The sequence below is a fragment of the Talpa occidentalis genome, unplaced genomic scaffold (genome assembly GCF_014898055.3).
Source record: "Talpa occidentalis isolate TD23 unplaced genomic scaffold, MPIMG_talOcc4v2.1 talOcc4.15, whole genome shotgun sequence".
NCBI classification, from domain to species: domain Eukaryota; kingdom Metazoa; phylum Chordata; class Mammalia; order Eulipotyphla; family Talpidae; genus Talpa; species Talpa occidentalis.
The window spans coordinates 14,162,860-14,186,607 of NW_023601543.1; the positions used below are offsets into that span (position 1 = coordinate 14,162,860).

Below are 23,748 nucleotides of genomic sequence, written 5' to 3' on the forward strand. Positions count from 1 at the left end.
AAAACTATAATGAGATACCAGCTTACACCAGTGAGAATGGCACATATTAAAAAAACTAGTTACAACAAATGTTGGTGAGAATGTGGTGAAAAAGGAACTATCCTGCACTGCTGGTGGGAGTGCAACCTAGTCCAACCACTATGGAAAGCTGTGTGGAGATTCCTCAACCTGCTAAAGATGGAGCTTCCATATGATCAAGCAATTCCACTCTTAGGTATTTACCCAAGGACACAGAAACATTAATTCAAAAGGGTACCTGCACCCCTATGTTTATAGAAGCACTATTTACAATAGGTAAGCTATGGAAACAACCCCAATGCCCCAAAATAAATGACAGGATCAAGAAGATGTGGTCCATATACACCATGGAATATTACTCAGCAATCAAAAAAGATAAACTCATGCAATTTGCAGCAACATGGATGGAGCTGGAAGGGATCATGCTCAGCGAAATAAACCAGAAAGAAAAAGAAAAATACCGGATGGTCTCACTCATAGCAGGAAAAAGACTAATTATAATAAAGTAAAAATCAAAATCAGCAAGCAACTATAAACCAGAGACACGCTATGAGGGGATAGAAGGGAGGAAGGAGTAGGGTCAAAATAAGGGGGTTGGAATTACATGGGGAATGTAACCAAGATGAAAATGCATACATTGTGCAAAAATGAAAAATGATGTAAAAATATATAAAATAAAATAAAATGAAAATGAAATGATTTGCCTGAATTAAATAATTCCTTTTTGGTTTTCTATGTATCCAATAAGATAATCCATGAGTGGTGACATTCAATTCCTTCCAGTGCTTAATCTATTTCTATTTTCATGTCTGGTTGAATTGACAGTTCTCTCTCCAACACAATGTTAAATAGTAATTTGGAGAGCGTGTATTCTCATCTTACTCATTGTTCAACAAAAATGTTTCCAAAATTTCTACATATTATAGGTTTTTGGTAGATATACTTTTTCATTAAAACTTTCCCTCTATTCTTGATTTGTTTAGAGGTTTTTTCCTATAAAGAGGTGTTGAATTTCATTTAATTTTTTAATCTATCTAGATGAGTACATATAAAACTGTTTTCTCTTGAATCACCGTATGTAGTGACTTGTGATGCAACATCTGAAGTTATAATATCCTTTAATTTAATTTCAGGAATCAAGCCCACTTGATCATATTGTATCATTTTGTAGACTTTGTCTGAATTCTTCCTCTTGGCCTCCACTAAGTGGCTGTCTGCAACCCTCTGCTCTACCACATTACCATGTCCCCAAGACTCTGCTTGCAGCTAGTGCTTGCCAGCTATGCAGTGGGCCTGATGAACACAGTGATTCTCACGACCACAGTTTTTCATCTGATACTGCTCACCTGAAATTTATGGAGACTTACATGGATATTTGACTTGTAAAATAATTTTGTAAATGTTTCAAATATGATTGAAAATAATGTCAACCCTAAATTTGGAGAGCCTAAGATTCAATATGTATATGTGTGTGTTAGCTCAAATTTTGTAATTGTGTTATTTAATATGATATATTCTTAAGTATCTGCTTCATCAGTTCCTGAGAGTGATATATTCTTAATTTCTGAACAAAAACAATTTTTTTTCTTGTTCTTCTGTCAAATTTCTGCATCTTTCAGAGCTTCAGTTTCTTGTCTATAAATGAGATGGACATTGGGTTCAAAACAACAGGTACTGGGGGTGTAGGTACTCACTAACCCAGAGGTGCTGGCCATTACTACTCTTGTACATCAGAGTAATATTAGTAAGCCCAAGCCCTGGTGGGGGAGGTGGATTAGTCACAAGCCTGTGGACATTTCAGTGGATCCAGAAGTGACAAAATACTCATGGCACAAACCAAGGACACAGGATGTGTGGTTTATTATTCGTTCATGGACATTTATTGAATGAATGTTTTCTGCCAGCAAAGTGGTTACATAGCTCTCAAATACCTTTGTCCTGCCCTCCATGGCATACAGTCTAGTAGAGAAGCTATAAATGGGCATAAGAAAAATGAAATGGAATAAGGCAGTCCAGGAGTATAAGGTGAGTATATGCTTCAATCACTGGTCCTAACCTTCCCAGAAAACAGTGAACACTTCCTGTTAGCTCGGGCGCAGATCATGACTAGAAAGATGAGCGAGAAATCATCATTGATGAACAGTGAAGGCATGTGAATGGGGACATGAGTGCAAAGGGGAGGATATAAGGAGGGTAAATGTTCAGAAATTCTGACAGATAAGGCTTGAAAGGTGAGATTCTGATTGTGGAGACTTTGTAAATTAAGGGACTTGGTATTTATTGCAGGGACAATGAGAAGCCAGTGAAGAGTGTAAAGTAGAGCAGTGATGGGGTTAAGCTTCTGTTTAGAATGATCATAAAGCAACTGTATGGGGGTGGGGCTATTGGTCAGGGGCAAGCCTGCAGGCAGTGAGACAGGATAGGATTCTACAATATTCCAAAGGATGGAATAGAGAAAACCTGCTCTAGGACAAAAGAATTCACAATAGGAAGGTGCTAGGAATTAAGCACGTCCTTTAGCACTGGCTACATACAGACCAAAATGAGTTCACTAGACCACACTTGCCTAAACCTCCAAAATCTAACTTTGGCACCACTTCTGAGTTAAGAAGTAATCCTGGGGATCCCTTAAGAAAGAGGTCTCAAATTCATCCATCATCTGGTCAATCTGAAGAGCATGGGCTCTAGATAGAGAACAGGGTAAAGCCTTACAGAAGTCTTGGCCTCCACAAAACTTGACTCTTTACCCCAACTCTAAGCAGTCATATATACCCAAAGGCATTTTGGGTCAAATTAGGGAAAACATACTTCTAAGATTTTTTACCACACATGGTAGTAGGGCATTGCTTAGATGTGAGTAAGAGATCTACAAAGAAGGTCCATCAGCCCTACCCATTTGTGTCCGCATTTCTTTATTATTTTTTGTTGCTGCTCCACCATCTCCCCATTTTGTCAATATCTTTTGCTTCTAAATTTGCCTTCCACCCTGCTCCAGCCAAATCAGAGCCCTATGCCCATAGATTATTCTATCTCAGACTTTGAATTTGAGATCCCCTCATTGCTTTCACTATTCACTCATTGCTCCTACTTCTCACCCTAAACAGGCTTTATTCAACTCACTCGTCCCTTCCCAGAGGTTCTCTGATGAATCCAAACTATCCTGCTTGCCTTGCACTGAGATCCCACCTCACTGCCTAAATTCTTTGGTGTTTGTTTGCAGCCAGTTCAGTAGGAAATTGAGCAGGTGATATATCAGAGTGGAAATAACATAAGATCTTTCAAAAAACATGAGGAAATCAAATTCTGCATTCACTATTAATTAGTTGTCTGACCTGGAATGATTCACTTAACTCTTTGTAGTTCTATTGTTCTCATCTGTAAAATGAGAGCAATAGTACAGACCTCACAGAGTTTGGGGGAGGATTACGAGACAACTGATTTAGAATTTAGCACAAACAAAGCACTCAGTAATTGTCAATTTAAAGAAAAAGTCATAGTTTTTTTTTTTTATCTTTTGGGTGGAATCTTCTTCTTTATATGGAGTTGAAAGCTGACAAAAGGGGGTGAGCATCGCTTTTGTCCTTGGGGTCCCACGCCACCACTACTTGATCAATAAGTATGCAATAAGTATTCAATTAATTTATTGACCTGATTATGCATGGCCCAAAGTCACAGGTAGAGAATCCATCGTGCATCTTGAGAGGCTGAATCTATTCTATATTTTAGAGACGTGATTTTACAAAAAGGAAAATAATCAGAAAATCTGGATTTGGGCAGAAAAGAGAGAAGGTGGCATCTTCTCTTGTGCTGAAACAGTGGGACTTAGTGGGAATGGAGTTTCAGTACCAGACAGTCCTGAATTGATATCCAAGTTCCACTGCTTACAATCTATGTGACCTTCCCTAAGCAGCAAGCCTCAGAGAATCTCAGTTCTCCCACATATAAAATATAAATATAATACCTAACTTCCAGAATTGTGAAGAGGAGTCAAGACATAATATGTTGACAATTTCTATAAAATTTGAGATCTGTCAATGGTCTTTCCTTGCCTTCCTTTGGACATCAGGAAAATCTGGGTAAGGAGAGAGAGAATTGAGGGGTCTTCTTGAAGATGTTTCCAAATGTTTCCTTTACATCTTTGTTCCTTAGACTGTAGATAAGTGGGTTGAGCATGGGGATGACCACAGAGTAGAAGACAGAAACCAGACTGCCCTTACCTAGCGAGTACTCAGTGGGGGGACACACGTAGATGAAAACTGTGGTTCCATAGTACAGACTGACAGCAGTCAGGTGAGAAGCACATGTGGAGAATGTTTTGTGTTTGCCTGTGGCAGAGGGGATTCTGAAAATAGCCAGGAAGACATATGTGTAGGACACCAGGATGACTGTCAAGGATGCAGACACATTAAAGCTACTAAAGGCAAAGAGGATATATTGGACCATCTGCGTGTCAGAGCAAGAGAGTTTCAAAACGGGATGGATATCACAGAAGTAGTGGGTGATGACATGGGACTTACAGAAGTTCAGAAGAAAAATTGAGCTTGTGACAAACATTGCCTCAATCAGGCTCACAGCATAGCTGGCAAGCACTAGCTGCAAGCAGAGTCTTGGGGACATGGTAATGTGGTACAGAAGAGGGTTGCAGACAGCCACATAGCGGTCATAGGCCATGCAGGCCAGGATGAAGAACTCAGCGACAGCAAAGACCACAAAGAGAGCATTTTGTATCATACAACCAGAGAAGGAGATGCTTTGGCACTCAGAGAAGAACCCCATCAACATTTTGGGGACAGTGACTGAAGAATAACAGAAGTCAAGAAAGGACAGGTTTCTGAGGAAGTAGTACATGGGAGTGTGGAGTTTGGGGCTGACCATTATGAGGGCAATGAGGCCCAGGTTTCCCACCACCGTGAAGGCGTAGATGAAGAAGAAGAGGACAAAGAGGGTGGGCTGGAGCTGAGGGTCATCCGTGAGGCCCATAAGGAAGAATTCACTCCACGTGCTGCTGTTGCTCGCTCCTGTTGAGCCACTGCAAGTCTGCAAGAAGGACACGCATGAGCACAGTGAGACAGGGAGGGCGGAAGTCCTTAAACAGAGGTGCAGGGGCTGCCCTGGCTACCCAGGCTGTGATAGTGTGTGTTGACTTGGCCAAAATTTCCCACTGGGTCACTCATCTCTTGTCACCCTCCAGGCTACTCAATGCACTTAAGGGTTTACAGGTCCAAGTCATAAGAAAGGGTCTCAAAGTGCTATTTATGGTCTCTGTGTCCTTGGACAAGTGTCTTAACTTCTGAGTCTCTCTGTAAACAGGGATAATGCAAACAATATCAAATCATCATGCTGAAATTAAAATATTATTTCTCAATTACACTTCAAATAAAAAAAAAACAGGGTTAAAACACCAATCTTGTAAGACTGGTTATGAGGACTGGAAAGGTGATGGTGGGTGCATGTAAAATGTCTAGCAAGGGATGAGCAGAAAAGCAGCTACTCAGTGAATTCAAATTTACTTCCTCCTTCCTCTCCCTTCTTCCTATCCCTGAATCTACTGTCAGCTAAGCTGAGCCTGAGCATTGAATCAAGGACCAAATATATAAATGGGAAGGACTAGAGAAACTTACTAGTCCTTCATCATCAGTTGTGTGTTTTTGGGACAACAGCAGATGAGAATAGGGGGGCAAGATCCAGGGTCAGTTATATGTGAATTAGAATCCTACTCTATGACTTCTTAGCTGTGTGACCTTGAGTTACTTGCTTAACCTGTCTGAGCTTCTTGAGTTTCCTGATTTTTATGACTAGAATACCAAATATTTCTGACTTTATGAATTTTCTCTAGGGATGAAATGAGACACCTCATGTAAAGCAGTTAACACAATAGCTATAACATACCAAGCACATAGTAAGAATTAGATATTAACATTAGGAAGCATAATCATATGATTAGCAATCAGTAGTTGGTTTGTTCAAACCACAAGCAAGCCCTTTAGAGATTCTGCCACTTGCCCCTTGTTAAGTATCCCTTATTAACTGAGCTCCTGTTAGTAGTTATTGAATTGTAATTCTCTAGTGTGTTGAGGTAGTTAATGGGGTGACTACTTGGACTCTCATCTAACACCATTTGAAATATAGAGAACCCACAGATTGTGGTCTCAAAAAGGGGAGGAAATTGCCGAAACCTGCTCTAGGTTTTGGTGTAAGTGCCAGAACTAGAACTCAGGGTCCTGTATACAGTAGTCTTTCACGTGGGGGAGTTAAGAGCCTCCAGAAACATGGAATCTTTGTCCTCATCAGGACAGAGTGGACAGCTTCATCCTAAGTACCTTCAAAAATCACAACATTAATTCTGCTTAGGGTCACGTCTATACTTTCTGTTAACCAGAGAGATTTGCAATATCTGACCTTTTTAATACTTTTTAAATATAATGTCTATTTATTTTATTCCTTTTTTCTGCTTGGAAGCTGAGATACTGAAGGACAAATGATAGCTTCACATAGAGGATTTGTACTGTTGGGTTTAGAGTCATCCACGAGGGTATGAGATCTATAGCCTTTAGGAAGTCCTTTGTGAATCCTGGATATTCATCAGAGAAATTGTAATAAAATACACTTGCTCTTTTTTATCTCACAGGATTGCTGCAAAGATCTAATAAGTGTCTCTAGGACTTTGTAAATTGCAAATAAAGTCAGGGCGGAGACTCAGGAAGCATGCATGTATTGGCCTAGCCCAATAAATTTTTCAAAGTTCAATAATAATTGTTAAATTGCTGCCCTGGAGCCCCCTCCTCTCTGAGTGCAGCCCTGGCACCTGCCAGCCCACCTTGACTTTCCCAACACTGGTCTCCATCTCCTTGTGGGTGTCGAGACAGAACCTAGAAGAGAAAACTAGATTAGTATGAGGCAAACTGAAGTAAATGCCCAGTGCCCTACGTTACTCTGAGGATGTGGCTCTCTGCTTCTGGTTGGCGTTCTATTAAAGACACCTTACTGATCATCTTTTGGAAACTGAAATTTCCACAACATACAGTACTGTTTGTAAAAACTCTTAATATTATCCTAATATATTACTAGTTACCAACAATAAGGTACCTAATAAATGCTACACATTTTGTTGGGTGATTGATATAAAGCATTTTATTTCCTCTCCACTGGGAAGTATCATCTATTGTAATGAAAAATGAATATTATCATTATCAGATATAAGGACATTAGTACCAACTACAATTATTATTGCCTTGCAGCAAGGTAGTCAAAGCTTGGAGCATTCCAATGCTTGCTCAAGGTCTCATAGCTACTCCAGTGCAGAATCTACATTGAAATAGAGATTTGCAATATTCTAAAGCTACTGCTGTATCCATGCTGTCATTTCAAAATATAGTCATATAATTAATGATTATTTTAAAAGTTTTTTCAGGGCATTTGCAAATCTATCCTTTCCTTGTTATTGCACTAATCTTAGAAATCATCATGATGGTTTCTTTCAATTTTACATGATGATTCAAGAGCTATGGAAGTGACATGTAAGCCTTGTTCTTGGGCATGTAAACCTTCATTCATTCAGCTAATACTCATTGGGTATTTCGGGTTTTCCAGACAATGTGCTAGGCACTAGGGGCACTTTCATAAACTTTGCAATTTGCAATCTAAAGAAAGAGATGAACAGCAAACAAATGAATAAAAATTTAATAATAAAATAAAAGTAATTATCCAGAAAATAAAACAAACTAATGAAATAGAGAGAGTTGAGGGTTTGGAGTGGCAACATTAGGTAGTATGAAGGGAAATACTTTCTGAAGACTTGGCATTAAGGGCTGGAATCTGCCTGAGAGGAGCTAGTCATACAGTGATTCAGGATACACAAAGATACTCAACAATACTGTTGGACTAGAACCCGGGTCTCCTAAATTTTACCCAGAACCCCATCTCCAGTTGGAAACTAGCCCAAATAGAGGCTAACTAGGGATGACTGGTTTTGTGGAACATTATAACCTCCATCTACACACACCCCTGTCTGTGATCACCCACCTCTCTTCTCTGAATGCCTCTAGATGTCACAAGTATTCAGCAGCCACTTTCTTTTTTCTGAACTCATCCAAAATGCTTCAGACCAGCATTGGTGGTTGGGCTCCTTCAGATGTTCCCTTGGCGGCAGGAAAAGTTCAAGTGTCCATAACACTAAAGACTCTGGAATTAATCTTCTAGATACACCCCGCCTCCCCTACTTCTCTGGACTTGGCCATGTCTGTGTAATTGGCAGCATCATTAATTTAGCAGTTTCTGCCTTCTTGACTGGTCTCCTGAGATGCTGAGAACAGTAAGCCCAGGGGCTAAGCTGCCGTGACGTCCGAGATGGCTGGAGCAGTGAGCAGAGCCAACCCCAATGGGATGTTTTCACTGACATATGCTGAGCGTTTGGGGACCTGTAGTCAGCACTGACTTGTTTTGCAAACAGTTGGGAGAAGTGAATTGACTGGGAGATGGATTGTGTTATAAACTTTTTAACCGAAATAAATTATTAGTGATATTAAAAAGTCTCAGTCACAATTAAAATACATTTTTTTCCCCTCAAACATAGGATATCTAGCAATTACGGGCAAAATGACAAATACATAAGATGGTATATATTTCTCATTGTATAATCTCTCATATTGCCTTGTTTACTCAACTCTTTACTCTGAGGATAAACTGTAAATTACTTTTAAACAGCAAAGAAATATCTCATTAGTTTTTTTGTGGTCAGTAAAGTCTCTGAGTGCCACTCAGTGTTGTAATAAAATATTCTTGTACCTGAAATGTATGTGGTGACCACCTGCCTTCTCTCATACTTTTTCAATTTTTTTTTTTATCAACCCAGGTTTGAGTTGTGGAGGTCTTGTTTTTACCCATATTTTATTTTTACATTCAATTAATCTGTGCCTCCCACTACATACACTACATACACGATTTGATGAGTCACTTTTTTTCACTAAATTCCAGTTTTTTCTACTTTGATTTGCTTTATAAGTTGGCTATGTAAAGAGACAATCCCACAAGCAGTGGATAATGATGCCTGTTTCCTTATATTCTTCTGATGGAATGTGGTAATCACAGATATTTTTAGTTGGGGCAATCTACAAGTATCACTGCTAAATAAAGTTGTATTTTCTTGGTTGTTAGCAAGAATAACTATATTTTTATCTATTTCCTTGTGATTCAGGTTTTCTCTTTTGTGTGTGTCTTGTTCCTAATCTTAAAGGAAAGGCCTTCAGCTTTTTGCTATTGAGAATAATATTGGCTGTGGGTTTGTCATATTTGGCTTTTACCATATTAACGTATGTTCCTTCTATACTGAGAATTTCAAGGGAAGAAAGCATTGTTTAAAAATGAACAGTGATGGGGCCTCCCTGGTTGTGCAAAGGGGTTAAGCAACGCACTATGAAGCAATCCGCAGCCTCTGCAGCATGAGTTTGATCCCCAGCTGGCCAGGGAGCAACCCACATGTTGCAGCAGATCTCTCCTCTCTTGCCAGCTGCTCCCCTCAGCAATGTATTTCAGTCAGTCTGCCTGTTCTGTTCCGCACTCTGCCTCTGGTGAATACTCTCACCCCCCCCCCCGCATCTCTGGCCTGTACCCCAGCTCTTGTATGCATAAATAAATAAATCTTTAAAAAAAAAATAAAAAAGATGGAGCTGGAGGGGATCATGCTCAGCTAAATAAGCCAGAAAGAAAAAGAAAAATACCGGATGGTCTCACTCATAGCAGGAATTTAGAAAACCTAAATTAGGGACCAGGAAAAAGACTAATTATAATAAAGTAAAAATCAAATTCAACAAGCAACTATAAACCAGAGACACACTACGGGGTGGGGGGGGCAGGGAAGAAGGATTAGGGTCAAACTAAGGGGGGTGGGAATATTAGTAAGCCAAAGCCTTGGTTGGGGAGGTGGATTAGTCACTACCTTGTGGACTTTTCAGTGGGTTCAGAAGTGGACAAGATACCCAGGGCAGAAACCAAGGACACAGGACATGTGGTTCATTATTCTTCCATGGACATTTATTGAAGGCAATGATTCCAGCCAGCAAAGTGGTTACATAGATCTGAGACACCTTTGTCCTGCCCTCCATGGCATACAGTCTAGTAGAGAAGCAATATATGGGCATAAGAAATGAGAAATGGAATAAACCTGTCTAAGAGTGTAAGATGAGTGTATGCTTCAATTACTGGCACCAAACTTCCAAGAAACCAGTGAACACTTCCTGTTAGCTCGGGAGCAGATCATGACTAGAAAGATGAGTGAGAAATCGTCACTGATGAACACTGAAGGCGTGTACATGAGGACATGAGTGCATGATATGAGGTGGGTAAAGGTACAGAAGTTCTGACAGATAAGGCTTGAAAGGTGAGATTCTGATTATGGAGACTTTGTAAATTAAGGGACTTGGTATTTATTCTGGGAACAATGAGAAGCCAGTGAAGAGTATAAAGTAGAGCAGTGATGGGGTCAAGCTTCTGTTTAGAATAATCATAAAGCAGCTGCATGGGGGCGGGTAAATGGTCAGGGGCAAGCCTGCAGGCAGTGAGACTAGTTAGGAGTCTACAACAATAGCCCAAAGGATGGAATAGAGAACCCGCTCTAGGACAAAGGAATTCCTAATAGAAAGGTGCTAGGAATTAAGCATGTCCTTTAGCTCTGGCTGATTATAGACCAAAATGGGTTCACAAGACCACACTTGTCTAAACCTCCAAATCTAACCTTGGTGCCAGTTCTGAGTTAAGAATTATTCCTGGTGATCCCTTGAGGAAAAGGACTCAAATTCCTCCATCATGTGGTCAATCTGAAGAGTACGGATTCTAGACAGAGAAGAGGATAAAGCCTTATGGGGTCAAATTAGGGAAAACAGACTTCTAGATTTTTTCCCACACGTGGTAGGGCATTGCTTAGATGTGAGTAAGAGATGAACAAAGAAGGTCCATCAGCCCTACCCAATCATGTCCCCATTTCCTTAATCTTTTATTGCTGCTCCACCATCTCCCCATTTTGTCAATATCTTTTGCTTCTAAATTTGCCTTCGACCCTGCTCCAGCCAAAGCAGAGCCCTATGCATGTAGATATTCTATCTCAGACTTTGAGCTTCAGTTACCTTCATTGCTTTCACTATTCACTCATTGCTCCTACTTCTCACCCTTAACAGCTTTTATTCATTCAACTCACTTGTCCCTTTCTAGAGGTTCTCTGATGAACCCAAACTATCCTGCTTGCCTTGCACTGAGATCCAGCCTCACTGCCTAAATTCTTTGCTGTAGGTTGACAAGCTTTTCAGTAGGAAATTCAGCAGTTGATATATGAGAGCGGAAATAACCTAAGATCTTTCAAGAAACGTGAGGAATCAAATCCTGGAATGACCCACTTAACTCTTTGTAGTTCTATTGTTCTCATCCGTTAGATGGGAGAAATAATACCGACCTCACAGAGTTTTGGGGAGGATTACAAGGCAACTGATTTAAATTTAGCACATGGAAAACACTCAATAATTGTCAATTTTGAGAAAAAGGTCATAGTTTTCTCTCTTTTGGCTGGAATCTTCTGTCTTCCTTACTGAACAGGAAACTGACAAAAGGGAGTGAGCATAGCTTTTGTCCTTGAGGTCCCTCACCAGTACTTTCTCCAGTAAAGGATTGTATACAATAAGTATTCAATTAATTTATTGACCTGATTATGCATGGTCCAAAGTCACAGGTAGAGAATTCATTGTGCATATTCAGAGGCTGAATCTACTCTATATTTTAGAGACATGATTTTACAAAGAGGAAAATAATCAGAAACCCTGGATTAGGGGAGAAAAGAGAGAAGGTAGCATCTTCCCTTGTGCTAAAGCAGTGGTACATGTGGTACATGTTGGGAATGGAGTTTCAATATCGGACAGTACTGAATTGATATACAAGTTCCACTGCTTACAATCTATGAGACCTTCACTAAGTAGCAAGAATCTGAGAATCTCAGTTCTCCCACCTATAAAATATAAATATAATACTTAACTTCCAGAATTGTGAGGAGGATTCATGGCATAGTATGTTGACAATTTCTAGAATAAAATCTGATAAACAGTCAATGGTCAGAAGTATGTCCACTCCCTCTCCTTGCCTTCCTTTGGACATCATGAAAATCTGGGTAAGGGGAGAGAGAATTGAGGGGTCCTCTTGAAGATGTTCCCAAATGTTTCCTTTACATCTTTGTTCCTGAGACTGTAGATAATTGGGTTGAGCATGGGGATGACCACCGTGTAGAAGACAGAAACCAGACTGCCCTTACCTAGTGAGTACTCAGCGGATGGACGCAAGTAGATAAACACAGTGGTTCCATAGTACAGACTGACAGCAGTCAGGTGAGAAACACAAGTGGAGAATGTTTTGTGTTTGCCTGTGGCAGAGGGAATTCTGAAAATAGCCAGGAAGACATATGTGTAAGAAACCAGGATGACTGCCAAGGATGCAGACACATTAAAGCCACCACAGGCAAACAGGAAAAATTGGAGGATCTGTGTGTCAGAGCAAGAGAGTTTTAAAAGGGGAGGAATATCACAGAAGTAGTGGGTGATGACACGGGACTTACAGAAGGTCAGATGAAAAACTGTGGTCGTGAGAATCACCGTGTTCATCAGGCCCACTGCATAGCTGGCAAGCACTAGCTTCAAGCAGAGTCTTGGGGACATGGTAATGTGGTAGAGCAGAGGGTTGCAGACAGCCACATAGCGGTCATAGGCCATGGAGGCCAGGATGAAGAACTCAGTGACAGCAAAGACCACAAAGAGAGCATTCTGCATCACACAACCAGAGAAGGAGATGCTTTGGCACTCAGAGAAGAACCCCATCAACATTTTGGGGACTGTGACCGAAGAATAACAGAAGTCAAGAAAGGACAGGTTTCTGAGGAAGTAGTACATGGGAGTGTGGAGTTTGGGGCTGACCATTATGAGGGTAATGAGGCCCAGGTTTCCCACCACCGTGAAGGCGTAGATGAAGAAGAAGAGGACAAAGAGGGGGGGCTGGAGCTGAGGGTCATCCGTGAGGCCCATAAGGAAGAAGTCGCTCCACATGCTGCTGTTGCTTGTTCCTGTTGAGCCACTGCAAGTCTGCAAGAAGTACACACATGACAATAGTTATAGAGGGAGAGCAGAAGTTCTTAAACAGAGATCTGTAGGGGTTTCCCTGGCTACCTAGGCCGTGACATGGTGTGTGCGTTGACTGGGCAAAAATTTCCTCCTGAGACATTCATCTCTTGTCACTCTCCAGGCTCTTCGATGCACTTAAAATTTTATAGGTATCTGAAGTCAAAAGATGTGCTATTTATGGTCTCTGTGACCTTGAACTTGTGTCTTAACTTCTCTGAGTCTCTCTGTAAACAGGGATAATGCAAACAATATCAAATCATCATGCTGAAATTAAAATATTATTTCTCAATTACACTTCAAATAAAAAAAACAGGGTTAAAACACCAATCTTGTAAGACTGGTTATGAGGACTAGAAAGGCAATGTTGGGCGCATATAAAATATCCAGCAAGGGATGAGCAGAAAAGCAGCTACTCAGTGAATTCAAATTTAATTCCTCCTTCCTCTCCCTTCTTCCTATCCCTGAATCTACTGTCAGCTAAGCTGAGCCTGAGCATTGAATCAAGGACCAAATATATAGATGGGAAGGACTAGAGAAACTTACTGGTCTTTTATCATCAGTTGTGTGTTTTTGGGACAACAGGAGATGAGAATAAGGGGGCAAGATCCAGGGTCAATTATCTGTAAATTAGAATCCAACTCTATGACTTCTTGCTGCGTGACCTTGAGTTACTTACTTAGTTTGTCTGAGCTTCTTGAGTTTCCTCATATTTATGAATGGAATACCAAATGTTTCTGACTTTATAAATTTTCTCTAGGGATGAAATGAGACACTTCATGTAAGGCAGTTAGCACAATATGTGTCACATACCAAGCACATGGTAACAATTAGCTATTATTAAGATTATGAAACATAATCATATGATTAGCAATCAGTAGTTGGTTTGCTCAAACCACAAGCAGCCCTTTAGAGATTCTGCCACTTACTGCTTGTAAGTATCCCTTATTAACTGAGCTCCTGTTAGTAGTTATTGAATTGTAATTCTCTAGTGTGTTGAGGTAGTTAATAGGGTGACTACTTGGACTCTCATCTAACCCACAAATTATGGTCTCAAAACGGGGAGGAAATTGCCCATACCTGCTCTAGGTTTTGGTGTAAGTGCCAGACCTGGAACTCAGGGTCTTGTCTACAGTATTCTTTCACTTGGGGGAATTAAGAGCCTCCAGAAACTTTGTCCTCATCAGGACAGAGTGGACAGCTTCACCCAAAGTTCCTTCAAAATTCACAACATTAATTCTGCTTAGAGTCATGTCTATACTTTCTATTTATCAGATAGATTTTCAATGTCTGACCATAGTTTGTTTTAATACTGTTTTTCTGCTTGGGAGCTGAGATACTGATGGACAAACTATAGCTTCACATAGAGGATTTGTATCATTGGATATAATCATCCCCCAGGGTATGAGTTCTGATTCCATACGTATTTTAGCACTATAGCCTTTAGGAAGTCCATTCAGAGTCCTGGATCTTCATCAGAGAAATTGGAATAAATAAAACTCATCTGATCTCACAGGATTGCTGCAAAAGTCTAATAATTGTCTCCAGGAAATACATTGTAAATTGTAAATAGTGAGGGCGGATACTCAGGAAGCATTCACTGTGCGAGCCCAATAAATTTTTCAAAGTTCAATAATAATTGTTAAATTGCTGCCCTGGAGCCCCCTCCTCTCTGAGTGCAGCCCTGGCACCTGCCAGCCCACCTTGACTTTCCCAACACTGGTCTCCATCTCCTTGTGGGTGTCGAGACAGAACCTAGAAGAGAAAACTAGATTAGTATGAGGCAAACTGAAGTAAATGCCCAGTGCCCTACGTTACTCTGAGGATGTGGCTCTCTGCTTCTGGTTGGTGTTCTATTAAAGACACCTTACTGATCATCTTTTGGAAACTGAAATTTCCACAACATACAGTACTGTTTGTAAAAACTCTTAATATTATCCTAATATATTACTAGTTACCAACAATAAGGTACCTAATAAATGCTACACATTTTGTTGGGTGATTGATATAAAGCATTTTATTTCCTCTCCACTGGGAAGTATCATCTATTGTAATGAAAAATGAATATTATCATTATCAGATATAGGGACATCAGTACCAACTACAATTATTATTGCCTTGCAGCAAGGTAGTCAAAGCTTGGAGCATTCCAATGCTTGCTCAAGGTCTCATAGCTATTCCAGTGCAGAATCTACATTGAAATAGAGATTTGCAATATTCTAAAGCTACTGCTGTATCCATGCTGTCATTTCAAAATATAGTCATATAATTAATGATTATTTTAAAGGTTTTTTCAGGGCATTTGCAAATCTATCCTTTCCTTATTATTGCACTAATCTTAGAAATAATTCAGATAGTTTCTCTCAATTTTACACATGAGGAATTGAGAGCTATGGAAGAGAGAGGTCCCTTGTTCTTGGGCATGCAAGCCTTCATTCATTCAGCTAATACTCATTGGGTTTTTGGGGTGTTCCAGGTAATGTGCTAGGCACTAGGGGTACTTTCATAAACTTTGCAATATAAAGGAAGACATGGAAAGCAAACAAACGAATAAAACTTTTAATAAATAAAATAAAAATAATATTGAAGAAAATAAAACAAACTAATGGAATAGAAAGACTGAGGGTTTGGAGTGGCAACATTGGGTAGCATGAAGGGAAATCCTTTCTGAAGACTTGACATTGAGGGCTGGAATCTGCTTGGAGAGGAGCTAGTCATACAAAGATCCAGGATACACAAAAATGCTCAGCAATACTGACGGAATAGTACCTGGGTCTCCTAATTTCTACCCAGGGCTGCTGCTCCCGTTGGAAGTCTAGCCCAAGTAGTGGCTAACTAAGGATGACTGGTTATATGGAACTTTATAACCTCCATCTACACACACCCCTGTCCATGATCACCCACCTTTCTTCTCTGAATGTCTCTAGATGTCAGGAGTATTCACCAGCCACTTTTTTGTTTCTGAATTCATCCAAAATGCTTCAGACCAGCATTGGTGGTTGGCTCCTTCAGATGTTCTTTGCTGTGCAAGAAAAGTTCATGTGTCCATAACACTAAAGACTCTGGAACTAAGCTTCTAGTTATATGCCTCCCCTCACTTCTTGGGCTTGGCCAGGTCTGTCTAATTGGCAGAATCATTAATTTAGCAAAGTTTCTGTCTTCTTGACTTGTCTCCTGAGATGCTGAGAACAGTAAGACCAGGGACTAAGCAGCTGTGATGTCCGAGATGGCTGGAGCATTGAGCAGAGCCAGCCCCAATGGGATGTTTTCACTGACATATACTGAGAGTTAGGGGAAATGTAGTCAGTACTGAGATGTTTTGCAAACAGTTGGGAGAAATGAATTGAATAGGATATGTATTATGTTACAAGCTTTTTATCTGAAATACATTATTAGTCATATTAAACATTCTCAATCACAATTTTTTTAAAATATGAATGCTGGGAATATGGAGCTGAAGAAAGGATGGAAAGATGAATACATGAGGTCTGAGCTCAATGACTGGTGGAAGTGTCAGACATATAAATTAAGCAAAGGAATTGCAACAAGATAAACACAACACAGGACTCTGGAGCAAGTAGATATAGCACAGAGATGGAGTTTTCGGATCTTTTTGGAGGGGAAGTAGTAAGAGTAAAGGTCTACTGGAGGATCTGTTGTCTGTGTTGGATGTTTGTAGTTTATTATTTCCAAAGCTCATTTCATGGATTATTTCATTAATCTTAATAATATGTAAGGTTTTGAAGGATGAATAGAAGTCTTTCAAATCAATAAGGGGTAGAAAAAGTTTCAGTCAGAGGGAATATTCACTAAGGCATGACAGTAGAGGAGGCCAGAGAAATGGCAGACACAAAAGATGAGCGCCTGGATTTCCATCCTAAGGAGTATGGCCTTTATCTGGGGGTCAAGGAGAAGCCATTAAAGGACTTTTTAGTGGGGATTGGCATATATGTTTGTGTCTTTGAAAGCTATATACTTTGGTTAGCCACGCAAAAGCTAAGTTAGAGGTAAAGAAAAAGACTGAAGTAAGAAGTCCAGTGAGGAGGCTGTTGCTTCAATTTAGGAGAGAATGGAGGTCATTGAAATGGGAAGAGGCAATGGCTTCAGGCAATAGTGAATTCATTGCCATTATCACTAAGATCTACTCCCCTTATCATCATTCTACTTTATCAAAGGTAATATGTAGAAGAAAACAATTTTTCAAAGTATTCACAAGCATATTAATTAGATCATAACCTGGAAGTTCACATGGAACTTGGTCATTTGATGTTGGCCTCATGTCCCATAGTAACAACAGCTGCCCCAGACCACTGGGCATCCTGAAGCAGTCTATTTAAAGTGCAAGTACTTGAGGTGGCCTCCACAGTGGCCTAGGAGTTAAGTTTCAACCTTATCACTGCTATGGCCTGAGTTCAATCCTTGCCCAGGGAGCTAACCGACATGGTGCAGCAGATCTATCCTGTCTCACCCGCTGCTCCCCTCAGCAGTGTATTTCAGTAGCTCCGCCTATTCTGCTCCCCACTCTGTCTCTGTTGAATCATCTCCCCCTCACACCTCTGACCTATACCCCAGTTCTTCTACAATTTACACAATAAGACAAAATTTAAAAAGATATTTAAAAAATAATAAAATAAAGTACAACGTACCTGAAATGCTTTATATTTGCAGTGAATTTTAGTTATATTTATGAAAGTTAATTGCACAAAGAAAGTGCAAACCTATGAGGATGACTTACAAACACATGCAAGGGTCTGTGCTATGTATAGTGGGAGAGGTAAAGACATCTGGGAGATAGCTCTTGGCATTAAGGGACAAAAAACAAAAATCTTTCAACTGGACAGCTCACCAAAGTGGCATCTCCTTTCTAATTGCCAGCTTGCTCTTCAGTAAGGCTCAACATGAAGTCTTATTAAAGAAAATCCAATAAATGCTATGTTATCTGCAATACGCAAAGAATACCACCCTAAAGATCACATGAGGTGTCAGGTCTTTATTTTTCAACTCATGAATTTTTTCAAAAAAACTAAGCTTAATGAGAATTCATAATTTACATTAATTGCAATTCATAATATACATGGTGCATAATTAAATCAGTATAACTGAAGGGGGTAAGGGAAGAAAACATTGTTTAAAAATGAACAATGATGTAAAATATGTAAATAAAAAGAAAAAAATTATGGAGATTTATTTGACTTGTATTATCATTACGCAAATGCTTCAAATATGATGGAAAAGAATGTCTATCCTATATTTCCTTGGCCTAGGATTCAATATGTATATGTGCGTGTTAGCTCAAATTTCATAATTCTATTATTTAATATTATATATTCTTAAGAAACTGCTTCTTCAGTTCCTGAGAGTGGTGTGTTCTTAATTTCTGAATGAAAACAGATTTTTTCTTGTTCTTCTGTCAAATTGCTGCATCTTTCAGAGCCTCAGTTTCTTGCCTATAAATGAGATGAGCTATTGTGTTAAGAAAAAAAAACAGGCATTGGGGGTGTAGGTACTCACTAACCCAGAGGTGCTGGTCATTACTACTCTTGTACATCAGGGTAATACTAGTAAGCCCAAGCCTTGCTGGGGGAGGTGGATTAGTCTTAAGGCTGTGGACGTTTCAGTGGGTTCAGAAGTGGACAAGATACCCAGGGCAGAAACCAAGGACACAGGACATGTGGTTCATTATTCTTCCAAGGACATTTATTGAAGGCGATGTATCCCACCAGTAAAGTAGTTACGTAGCTCTGAGACACTTTGTCCTGCCCTCCATGGCATACAGTCTAATAGAGAAGAAACAAATGGGCATAAGAAATGTGAAATGGAATAAGGCAGTCCAGGAGTATAAGATGAGTGTATGCTTCAATCGCTGGCACTAAACTTCCAAGAAAACAGTGAACACTTCCTGTTAGCTCGGGAGCAGATCATGACGACAAAGATGAGTGAGAAATCTTCATTGATGAACAGTGAAGGCATGAGGATGAGGACCTGAGTGCTAAGGGGAAGATATGAGGTGGGTAAAGGTACAGAAGTTCTGACAGATAAGGCTTGAAAGGTGAGATTCTGATTGTGGAGACTTTGTAAATTAAGGGACTTGGTATTTATTCCGGGGTCAATGAGAAGCAGTGAAGAGTGTAAAGTACTGTGGGTCAAGCACAATGATGGGGGTCAAGCAGTGATTGGGTCAAGCTTCTGTTTAGAATAATCATAAGGCAGCAGTATGGGGAGGGGAATTGGTCAGGGGCAAGCCTGAAGGCAGTGAGACTGGTTAGGAGTTTACAACAACAGTCCAAAAGATGGAATGCAAAAAAAGCCTGGTCTAGGCACACATTCTGAGTTAAGAAGTAATCCCAGTGATCCCTTCAGAAAGAGGACTCAAATTCATCCATCATCTGGTCACTCTGAAGAGTATAGAGCATAGACAGACAACAGGGTAAAGTCTTATGGAAGTCTTGGTCTCCACAAGTCTAAGCAGGCATATATACCCAAAAGCTATTTTGGGTCAATTAGGGAAAACAGATTTCTAGATTTTTTCGACACATGGTGGTAGGGCATTGCTTAGATTTAGTGAGAGGTGTGCAAAGAAGGTCCATCAGCCCTACCTAATCGTGTCCCCATTTCCTTAATTTTTTTTTTTTTTTGCTGTGCTACCATCTCCCCATTTGTCTTTTGCTTCCAAATTTGCCACCCTGCTGCAGCCAAACCAGAGCCCTATGCATCTAGATGATTCTATCTCAGACTTCGAACTTCAGTTCCCCTCATTACTTCCAGTGTTCACTCGTTGCTCCTACTTCTCACCCTTAACAGCCTTTATTCAACTCACTTGTCCCTTCCTAGATGTTCTCTGATGAACCTCATCTATACTGCTTGCCTTACACTGAGATCCAGCCTCACTGCCTAAATTCTTTGCTGTAGGTTGACAAGATTTTCAGTAGGAAATTCAGCAGTTGATATATGAGAGTGGAAATAACCTAAGATCTTTCAAAAAACGTGAGGAATCAAATCCTGCATTCACTATTTGTTGTCTGACCTGGAATGACTCAATTAACTCTTTGTAGCTCTATTGTTCTCATCTGTAAAATGGGAGCAATAGTACTGACCTCACAGAGTTTTTGGGGAGGATTACGAGGCAAGCAATTTAGGATTTAGCACATAGAAATCACTCAATAAATGTCAATTTAATGAAAAAGTCACAGTTTGTTGTGTTTTGGGTGGGATTCTTCTGTCTTCCTTACTGAGTTGGAAACTGACAAAAGGGAGTGAGCATAGCTTTTGTCCTTGGGGTCCCTCGCCACCACTTCTCCAGTAAAGGGCTATAAACAATAAGTTACAGATTAATTTATTGACCTGATTACACATAGTCCAAAGTCACAAGTAGAGGCTTCATTGTGCATCTTCAGAGGCTTAATTTATTCTATATTTGAAAGACATGAATTTCCAAGGAGGAAAAATGACCAGAAAACCTGGATGTGGGGAGAAAAAGAGAGAAGGTAGTATCTTCCCTTGTGCTAAAAGAGTGGAACTTAGTGGGAATGGAGTTTTAGTATCAAACAGTCCTGAATTGATATCCAAGTTCCTCTGCTTACAGTCTATGTGACCTTCCCTACGCAACAAGCCTCTGAGAATCTCAGCTATTCCACCTATAAAATGTAAATATAATACTTAACTTCCAGAATAGCGAGGAGGATTGAAGACATAATATGCTGACAGTTCTATAACATTATCTGAGAAATGGTCAATGGTTCAAAATATATCCACTCCCTCTCCTTGCCTTCCTTTGGACATCATGAAAATCTGGGTAAGGGGAGAGAGAATTGAGGGGTCCTCTTGAAGATGTTCCTAAATGTTTCCTTTACATCTTTGTTCCTGAGACTGTAGATAATTGGGTTGAGCATGGGGATGACCACCGTGTAGAAGACAGAAACCAGACTGCCCTTACTTCCTGAGTACTCAGTGGATGGACGCAAGTAGACGAACACTGTGGTTGCATAGTACAGACTGACAGCAGTCAGGTGGGAAGCACACGTGGAGAATGTTTTGTGTTTGCCTGTGGCAGAGGGGATTCTGAAAATAGCCAGGAAGACATATGTGTAGGAAACCAGAATGACGGCCAAGGATGCAGACACATTAAAGCCACCACAGGCAAAGATGATAAATTGCACGATCTGTGTGTCAGAGCAAGAGAGTTTTAAAAGGGGAAGAATATCACAGAAGTAGTGGGTGATGACACGGGACTTACAGAAGATCAGATGAAAAACTGTGGTCGTGAGAATCACCGTGTTCATCAGGCCCACTGCATAGCTGGCAAGCACTAGCTTCAAGCAGAGTCTTGGGGACATGGTAATGTGGTAGAGCAGAGGGTTGCAGACAGCCACATAGCGGTCATAGGCCATGGAGGCCAGGATGAAGAACTCAGTGACTCCAAATATAAGAAAGAAAGAATTCTGCATCACACAACCAGAGAAGGAGATGCTTTGGCACTCAGAGAAGAACCCCATCAACATTTTGGGGACTGTGACCGAAGAATAACAGAAGTCAAGAAAGGACAGGTTTCTGAGGAAGTAGTACATGGGAGTGTGGAGTTTCGGGCTAACCATTATGAGGGCAACCAGGCCCAGGTTTCCCACCACCGTGAAGGCGTAGATGAAGAAGAAGAGGACAAAGAGTTGGGGCTGGAGCTGAGGGTCATCCGTGAGGCCCATAAGGAAGAATTCACTCCACATGCTGCTGTTGCTCGCTCCCGTTGAACCACTGCAAGTCTGCAAGAAGGACACGCATGAGCACAGTGAGACAGGGAGGGCGGAAGTCCTTAAACAGAGGTGCAGGGGCTGCCCTGGCTACTCAGGCTGTGACATGATGTGTGTGTTGACTTGGCAAAAATTTCATCCTGTCTCATTCATTTCCTGTCATCCTCCAGGCTATTCGAATCATTTAAAGGTTTAATGGTATATGAAGTCAAAAGAAATGGTCTGAATGTGCTATTTATGGTCTCTGTGACCTTGGACTAGTGTCTAAACTTCTTTGAGTCTCTCTGCAAACAGGGATAATGCAAACAAATATCAAAGCACTATGCTGAAAATAGAATGCTATTTGTTATTTGTATCTCAAATTAAAAAAAAGGTTTAAAACACCAATCTTGTAAGAGTGGTTGTGAGGATGGAAAACTGATGGTGGGTGCATATAAAATGTCTAGCAAGGGATGAGCAGAAAAGCAGCTACTCAGTGAATTCAAATTTACTTCCTCCTTCCACACCCTTCTTCCTATCCCTGAATCTACCCTCAGCTAATCTGAGCAAGAGCATTAAATCAAGGACATGAATCTTAGACATGGGAAGAACTAGAGAAACTTACTAGTTCTTTCATTGTAATTGTGTGTTTTAGGGACAACATCAGATGAGAATACATGGACAAGCTCTGGGTCAATTATATGTGAATTCGAATCCTACGCTATGACTTCTTTGCTGTATCACCTTGAGTGAGTTACTTAACCTGTCTGAGCTTGAGCTTCCTCATCTTTATGAATAGAATAGCGAATATATCTGACTTTATTAATTTAGTTAGCACAATGTCACATACCAAGCACTTGTTAACTATTATCTATTATTATGATTAGGAAACATAATCATATGATTAGCAATCAGTAGTTGGTTTGCTCAAACCACATGCAAGCCCTTTAGAGATTCTGCCACTTCCTTAATAAGTATCCCTTATTACCTGAGCTCCTGATAGTAGTTATTGAATTTTAAATCTCTACTGTGTTGAAGTTGTTAAGAGGGTGAGTACTTGGACTCTTATCTAATACCATTTTAAATATAGAGAACCCACTAACCCTCAAAGGGGGAATAGAAATTCCCCATACCTTCTCTAGGTTTTGGTGTAAGTGCTAGAACTGGAACTGAGTGTCCTGTCTACAGTAGTCTTTCACTTGGGGGAGTGAACAGCCACCAGAAACATGGAATCTTTATCCTCATCTGAACACACGGGATGGCTTTACCCAAAAGATCTTTCAAAAATTGCAATATTGATTCTGCTTAGGGTCACGTCTATACTTTCTATTAACCAGGGAGATTTTCATTGTCTCATTATAGTTTATTTTAATACTGTTTTTCTGCTTGGGAACTGAGATACTGAAGAAAAACTACAACGTCACATAGAGGATTTTTATCATTGGATTTAGAGTCATCCACCAGGGTATGAGATCTGATTCCATATGATTTTTAGCTCTATAACCTTTGGGAATCCCTTTCTGAGTCATGGATCTTTATCACTGAAATGGGAATAAATAATACTTGCTCTTCTGATCTCACAGGATTGCTACAAAGTTTTAATAATTGTCTCTAGGAAATGCTTTGTGAAGTGTAAATATAGTCAGGACGGACACTCAGGAAGCATGCACTGGGTTAACCCAATAAATTTTTTTCAAGTTCCATGACAATTGTTAACTTGATGCCCTGGAGTCCCCTCCTCCCTGAGTGCAGCCCTGGCACCTGCCAGCCCACCTTGACTTTCACAACACTGGCCTCCATCTTCTTGTGGGTTCTGAGACAGACCCTGGAAGAGAAAACTAGATTAGCATGAGGCAAACTGTGGAAAA

General features: G+C 40.3%; 1 protein-coding gene across 1 annotated transcript; it reads right to left on the minus strand.

The window, feature by feature from the left end:
• Positions 1 to 19,516: 19,516 nt before the first annotated feature.
• On the minus strand, positions 19,517 to 23,680 carry LOC119246461 (olfactory receptor 151-like). Its single transcript, XM_037512819.1, has 4 exons — positions 23,654 to 23,680; positions 21,011 to 21,913; positions 20,390 to 20,467; positions 19,517 to 19,555 (listed from the first exon to the last, which is right to left on the minus strand). The coding sequence occupies exons 1-4, from the start codon at positions 23,678 to 23,680 to the stop codon at positions 19,517 to 19,519; spliced, it is 1,047 nt and encodes a 348-aa protein (XP_037368716.1).
• Positions 23,681 to 23,748: the final 68 nt, after the last annotated feature.

Coding starts and splice junctions, on each gene's coding strand:
- LOC119246461 (XM_037512819.1), bottom strand. CDS start 23,680: ATGGAGGCCAGTGTTGTGAAAGTCAAG. Junction 21,914..23,653: donor CCAGTGTTGTGAAAGTCAAG/GTGGGCTGGCAG, acceptor TCCTTCTTGCAG/ACTTGCAGTGGTTCAACGGG. Junction 20,468..21,010: donor ACAGTCTCAGGAACAAAGAT/GTAAAGGAAACA, acceptor TATTGTTTATAG/CCCTTTACTGGAGAAGTGGT.